We start from the raw sequence: 7,784 nt of genomic DNA, 5'->3' as shown, positions 1-7,784 counted from the left end.
AAGATTATGAAACTAAGATCTAATGTGGTTGAAGGTTAGTATTACAACAAAGATTATGAAACTGGGATCTAATGTGGTTGTACACGGGGCACTCTAAGAGGAATCTTGGATGTTCATATTCTCACACAGATAGCACATTCTTTCCGTCCATGGTGTTTTAGGAACTGCCACTATGGAGCTCATTAGAGTTTGTTCTAATCTTGCTTTACTATCTCAGAGGTCTTGCTTCATGACAATGAGCAATGAGATCATTTCATTCAATGGTTAATTAAATTTTTTTTTTATTATATTAATTTTTAAAATTTAAATATATTATTTTTTAGAATTGATATTTGATTTTCAATTATTTTTCATTATTTTATACATGATCAAAGTTTATTAAAATTATTAAAAAAAAAATAATACTAGATTGAATATTTATAAAGTTTTTTGGATTAATCACATCATAAGTTGTTGAGAGATTTTTCTAACCATCTAATGTGGTTACATTAGATGGTTTGAAATGTCCACCAACAATTTATGATGTGATTAATCCGAAAGACTTTATCAAAATTAGTATGGATCACAAAGGTCAAAATGAGTATGGATCACAAAAATCTAAAATTAAACACAAAATTGAATATTTTGAAAGTTTAAAATTAATTTTTAAAATTTTAAAATTCTATTTCTATTTCTTAATCAGCCGACATATATGAAATGACTAATTTCAAGTGGTTTTCAATATAAATATTAAAAATGATATAAAATATTATATTATATTATTATTTCTATTTTTAATAAAATTGTCACAAAAAAAAAAAAAAAAAAAAAAAAAATCACCTTACTACCAAGTGTCACAAAAATTAATTAGCAGTGCACCTACCAAATATTGATATTTACTAAGGATTTGATTCTCTAAATTATTTAGTAATACATCAAGTTCATTAATTACTTTCAATTAGATTTTATAAAATTCGTTAAAGTTTTGAAAAAATTAAATATTAAACTAAATATTTTGAAAATAAAAAATAAATATTGAATTTTTTTAACTTTGAATTTCTATTTTCTTACTTTCACTTTTACCAAGGATTTGATTCTCTAAATTATTTAATAATACATCAAGATGAATAATTACTTTCCATTAGATTTTGTAAAATTCGTTGAAGCTTTGAAAAAAATAAATATTAAACTGAATATTTTGAAAATAAAAAATAATATTGAAACTTTTTAAATTTGAATTTCTATGTCCTTATTGTTCGCTTCATGTGGTTTAAAATTGAATTGTCCAAAAAAAATGTATTCAACCAAGTGCCATACCATTGAAAATTGAATTGTCCAAAAAAAAATGTATTCAACGGAGTGTAATAACATTTAATAAAAAGTACACCTATCAAATCTAAATATTTATATTTAGTAATTTATTTTTACATTTCTCTTTTTTATATTTATTTTTATTATATCGTTTACTAATAAAAATGTACAAAACAAAAAATATAGTCATCTATATATTATATTATATTATTTTTAATTGGATTTGATTTAGTGTGATTTTCTAGACTTTCTAGTGCCCGTGGAAAATTTTGAGGTGAAATCTTGATTTGTGTTATTTAAACTGGTTTTTTTGACTATATATATGGATTCAACACCCTAAAAGCCTTTGACTATGCATGGTTACCCATCAAGCTTGTGATTTTCTCTAAATTTCTACTAAATTTTAGAGAAATTACACTGAAAAAACCCACCAAAAATTTCCAAAAAAATTCGCTAAAACTGATTTTTTTAATTTGACTTTTTTAATTTTTTAATTGATAATTAGATTGTATCGTTAGAATCTAAATATCAAAGACATTAAGCTCCATTTCCATATGATATCATGGATTGTTTTATTTACGTTAGTATCGTTGATATGATTAATCAAATTAGTCAAATTACTATATATTATAATTTATTAAGAAATAAAAAATTTAAAGTATATTTTAAGATCAAAATTTATATATTTCATGTGGACATGTTATACGATGATCTCGTGTGAGGTTTGAGAATCTTATTGTTAATGGCAAAGCAGTATACACGTGGCGCAAAGAACTTTCGAAGCGGGATAGCGTGTCGAAGAGGATGACTGTGACTAGATAAAGATGGCATAGCCTACTCTTTGAAAATTACTCTCTGCTTCCATTTTACCAACCCATCTAATTTTTTATTTTGTGAATGGGTAATCAAATTTTTACAAACCCATCTAATTTTTGATTTTGTGAATTGGTAATCGAAATAGGTAATTGCCAATCAAATTCCATCGAGATGGACGGCCACAGGTGAAAACCAATTTCAATTTGCACTGGATAGTCCCCACACGGACATAATTAGCAACATAGAAAATGTTGTTAAGCGTTAACCGAACTTTCCAGAGTCCCCACACGGACATAGTTAGGAACATAGAAAATGTTGTTACGCGTTAAATGAATTTTCCATGTATTTTCCTAGCTGAATTCATGCTTAACAGAGCCTAAATATCTGAATCACGGTCGCTTTGCACAGCAATCTATTTTTATCAGAGAAGGGTAGTACCAAAGGCACAGGGCCAATCGAAATTCTGTAGTGACTTCGACGTAGTGAAAGAAGGCCAATCGAAATTTTGTAGTGCCTTAAATATACTCTTCAATGGCAGACCCAGAAATTGAACAGCAATCCATATCCATATCCACACCCCCTGCTCCATCCGCCTCCACCTCCGCCGCTACGCCTCTGGACTCTTGCGGGTATGATGTTTTCATCAATCACCGCGGTCCGCGGTCCGGACGTGAAGAATACCTTTGCGAGTCATCTTTACATGCGGTTGGTTCAACGAGGGCTTCGAGCCTTTCTGGACAAACGGGAATTGCAACAGGGACAGAATTTTACTTTGCAAATACAAAGAGCTATTCGAACTGCGACCGTCCACGTGGCTATATTTTCTCCCACATATGCACAATCTAAATGGTGTTTGGACGAGCTGCTCCAGATGTGGGAGATGTGCGAGTCGGGGGCCATAATTATCCCAGTGTTTTACCACGTGAAGCCTGCTCAGCTGCGGTGGACGCAGGGCGCAGGTGGAGTTTACTCGGAGGACCTGCGGAAATTGGAAGAGAAGAAAACATATGATACGCAAACTCATCAAGAGAAGCCGCGACACGACCCAGACACTATTCAAAAGTGGAGAAAGGTTCTTTCTGATGTTTCAGAAATAAGCGGTTTCGAGTTCGATGCAAATAATACGTGAGGACTCATCCTCCGCTCTCAATATCTATTTTAATGATGCATACATAGATAGATTTAAACCAACCTTGTTCTAATTTTTGCCAGGGACGAGGGGGAGGTGCTGGATAAAATCGTTGAAAGTGTGGTGAAGAACGTGAAAAAGAGCAATTTGGACGAAGCGGCCAAAGATTCCGAAAATACAGCCCTGTTGGAGCAGCGGCAGCAAAATCATGGAATCCTTGACGTCCTATTGCTCTGGTGTGGAAAAATTCACGCTTATGGTCAATCGATCTCACCGTTATTCAAAATTATACTGATCTTAAAGTTATTGGGAATTATATTTTCAATGGAGTTGTCTATAATGCGATTTTTTGGAGATTCCGGTGACGGAATCTGGCGGAAGAAATTGAGGTTAAATCTTGATTTGTTGCAGTTAAAATGGTTTTTTAACTGCATATTTGGATTCAGCACCCTGAAAAACCCCTGCGACGCTTTCATTGTGCAGAAACTAGCTATCAAACATGGGATTCCAATAAATTCCCACCGGATTTGAACCGGAAAAACCCGCGGGAAAGTCTTTCAAAAAGTCGCGTTATAGACAACTGCATATTTGCATATTTTCAGTAGCTATTTTCATATTTTGGGTCGGACCTTTATTCAAATTGTTTCTTCAAATTTTCCAAAAAGCAGCAGCAGAACCGTGGAAAGTTTGACGCCTATGGTCAATCGATCTTACCGTTGTTCCGAATTATACTGATCTTAAAGTTATTGGGAATTATATTTTCAGTAGCTATTTTCATATCTTGGGTCGGACCTTTATTCAAATTGTTTCTTCAAATTTTCCAAAAAATTCTTCGAATATCCCATACCCGCTTTGCAAACGAGCTGGGAACACCCCCTGGCTCTTTGACTATATGGCAAATTAGTAGTGCAACAGCTCAGGCAATTTGGTGGCTGTTGCAGTTATTTTTTGTTTTGTTTAGGAATATGATGGTGCTTTATATTCTGTAAAGCTGAAAGTGAAATTAATACTCATTTACAAATACTTCGCTGGAATTTGGTATTCAGCTTGCAATTTGAATTATTAAGGTGGACTCAGATGAGTCATAAATCCCTTAGGTGACATTTTGCAGATGATTAAATTATAAGGTTGTGTTCTTCAAGCGGCGGCTGCGGCTGTCTTATTATTGGTAAACTCGGTTTGAGTGCCTGTTATGAATGGTGTGTAATAAAAAGCAATACTGGGAAAATTATTCTGTATGTACCCTGTCTTGTGGTTGAGGGTTAAATTATGGTGAAATTGTATGTAATAATTTTATAGTTTATGCATAAGTTTATAGTGTAGGGTCCTTGTCTAGTGACTGTGGGAGAGTTTAAGGTGAGTGTTTTTCAGAGATTATACGTGGGCACAAGGCGATCATTATCGACGTGGGTGTGGCTGTAGAGTCTTTAAGATTCTGTAGCTTGATGTTTTGAAGTTTCATGGTGCGTGGCTATCAATGGACCAAGTAGTTCGGGTTATTTTAAGACTGTTGAATTTAATTTCATTGTAAACTTCAAAAATATTTTAAACTAACGTATAAAAATATTTCAAAGTTTGATGAACAAAAATAAGGCTAATTATTTCTAAAATCTGAAAAAGCTAAGACCATTGTTCAGTTTGACCAGATTCTGAAATGACCCCAATATGCCATCCTGCTATCATTTGGCATTTTCTCCGTATCATCTAGCCATGGGCTGGGGTCTTTGGCCTGGAAGTAATAATGCAGCAAAATTAATTGGTCAGGATGTGGGTTTTATTCTTGAATTTGTAATGTTCAGGTATGTGAAGTGGTTACAAAGTTTTGACTATGGGGATTAGTACCATACACAGTTTGGCTTAAAATTTTTATCAATAAAGATTTTTTTCAATTATATGTTTTTTAAAAAAAGAAGTATCACATATACACAGGCACAATATTGATATAGTCACTATTTATGTAGAAAAAAGATCAAAAAAGCATTACTCCCCCAAATAAAACATTTAATAATTACTTGATATCCAACCAAAGCTGTTGAAATAATTGAGAAAGTAAATGCAACTAAAGCGGTTGAAATAATTGAGAAAGTAAATGCAATCAAAGTGGTTGAAATCATTGAGACCTTGCAAGTTTCTATGTTTAACTGTTTATATTCTGGATTAAACACACATGCGATAGCTTTTAACACACACCCAGAGGTTGTGGCATCTGTATGCTTTGATTTTAATGAAATTAGCCAACCTGCAATTTTTCCCTCTCAAAAAAAAAAATCCACCTGCCTTCTAACTGTCATCCATTTAAAGTTGATTCCACCTGCGGTAACCTTGAAGAGCCGCTTGCCAAGTAAAAGCTGGAGAAACGCCATTTCGTAGAGTAGCTGAAGCAGCATACATGATTATCGCTTAATCTGTCTTGCAATAAGTTGACAGGGAGGATCTCAAGTGAGCTCTGCCAATTGCAGAAGCTGCCAGTTTTTCCATTGTATGTAAACAGATTATCGAGTAAAGTGCCCCAATACTTGGGAAATTCTTCTACGTTGTATCTGGGCTTAACCACAACTTTCTTAGTGGCATTATCCCTTCTCAGCATAAGCTCGATATGATATCAGGGGTATCTCAGTATTCTTGAAATTTCATTTCATTTTTATTGTGTAGATAGCTAAAACTTTTGAATTATCTTTCATTTTAAATCATTTCTTAATTTAAGAAATGTTTTTTTATCAGCCGCCATTTATAAAAAGTTATTTTTCATTTTTATTCCGTAGATAGCTAAAACTTTTGAATTATCTTTCATTTTAAATCATTTCTTAATTTACAAAATGTTTTTTTATTGCTAGATAGTTAAAAAAAAAATTCCAATGAAAAAATCTAATTTTTTATTGCGATTTTTAAAAACTTACATTGTATATGCTGTTAGGCATTCAGTTGACTGTATGATTTTCAGATCATAGAGTTTACTGAGATGGTATTTGTAGGTCTTCTCCTTCTACTATTTCACTTTGTCTGGCATCATATCATTGATCTTTTTAACCACTGGCTTCCTCTGAGAAGAAAACAGCCCTGTTAGATCAGCTATCTGAGAAAAAACACATCATCATATGTCCCAAAATAAAAAGAAACACATACCCATGACACTGAGTAATCCCCAGTTTCCTTAGTGAGGAAAACAACCCAAACAGGAATGAATCAGCTGAAAGTTTTATGAGACTTAATAAGTTTGTTATGGATTTGTTATAGAGTAAACTGTCTGCTGTTAACAAGCTAATATAAATGGAAACAAAAGAAATTGCCTGAAACTAGGCAGTGATCAAAGTAAAATATGGACTTTTAAACATATGGTGGATGATCATTTTCCTCTATCCTCCAACTGCCTAGATCTTGTTGCAAACCAGTTTTAGAAAGCTGGTTTGTTGTATCATTGTGTTCCTGTAAATGTGACAGAAAAAATTCTTTAAAAAAACTTTAAATATTTTGTCTCTTTTAATAATAGTGATAATATGTAATTCTGACATCTATTCATTCCATTAAACCATTTGATGATATTTATTGAGTTCCCAATCGATCTGAATAGTGAGTATGCCTAAATAATATAGTATGCCCCCAACCGAGGAAAAATTTTAAGGCAGACAATTCTGCAAAATTGTTGGATCCCGTCCCAGCCCACTGAGGCTTTGAAGCATCTATAAATGTTTAGGCGTCCCAGCCCACTGAGGCTTTGAAGCATCTATAAATGTTTAGGTAAATAACTAACCCAGCGCGGCATTTATTGTTTTGGCTGGAGGCATCGGGTCCCCAGCCCATGAGGCTTTGAGGCATCTGTGAATGTTTAGGTGAATAACCAACCCAGCGAGGGATTTATTGTTTTGGCCGGAGGCCCCATCGAAGTAGCTAAAACTTTTGAATTATCTTTCATTTCAAATCATTTCTTAATCTACAAAAAAAATTTGTTTTTTTTCCATCAACCGCCAATTTATAAAACGTTATTTTTATTTTTCGGCAAGTAAATACATTGAGATATAAAATTCACACACCGGATCGCGGAACAAATGGCTCTAAGCATATTCAGAAAAATGAAGATATATATATATATATGTTTTCATTATTTCAAAACAAATGGCAAAGTATCCAGGGTCATGATTAATTTTAATTTTTTAAAATAAAGATGTGTAGATCAGTTCTATAAATTAAAAAGCTATAAACAATCAAATCTATGGAGATAAGTTTTATAAATTAAAAAAAAACATAAGTTTATACAGCAGAAGTAAGCACATTTAAATAAACCATGTCACAATATCCGGTGGCAATGGAGCTGTGCAGTTGTTGACATGTTTTTTTCAAGTCCCAAGGGCATTGGAACTCGGGATCTTTGGCCTATTGAGTTTACAAGACCAAATTCTATCTTCACTGGTATAATACAATACTATATTTAGTTTTAATATATAGGATTTTGTATTTAATTTTAATTCATAAATTTAATTAAATCAATTTTATTAATTAAATAATAATTTTTATATTTAATAGTTTTTAATAGTTATATATATATAAAAGTATT

General features: G+C 32.6%; 1 protein-coding gene across 2 annotated transcripts; it reads left to right on the top strand.

The window, feature by feature from the left end:
* Positions 1 to 2,339: 2,339 nt before the first annotated feature.
* On the top strand, positions 2,340 to 4,444 carry LOC149211417 (toll/interleukin-1 receptor-like protein). 2 transcript variants are annotated; one of them, XM_089390440.1, is made up of 3 exons: positions 2,356 to 3,231; positions 3,319 to 3,471; positions 3,719 to 4,442. In XM_089390440.1, coding segments are annotated over exons 1-3 (648 nt in total). In that variant the 5' UTR covers positions 2,356 to 2,737; the 3' UTR covers positions 3,720 to 4,442. The 2 variants fall into 2 exon arrangements, with proteins under 2 accessions (XP_089246565.1, XP_089246566.1); XM_089390439.1 differs by having other exon boundaries at positions 2,340 to 3,231; positions 3,319 to 4,444.
* The last annotated feature ends 3,340 nt before the right edge of the window (positions 4,445 to 7,784 follow it).

The sequence above is a fragment of the Pinus tabuliformis genome, chromosome 1_1 (genome assembly GCF_031772625.1).
Source record: "Pinus tabuliformis cultivar Carrire ecotype Pingquan chromosome 1_1, CPIR1, whole genome shotgun sequence".
Classification (NCBI taxonomy): Eukaryota; Viridiplantae; Streptophyta; class Pinopsida; order Pinales; family Pinaceae; genus Pinus; species Pinus tabuliformis.
Note: the sequence above shows the minus strand (reverse complement) of the source record. Positions and strands in the feature narration are given on the sequence as shown.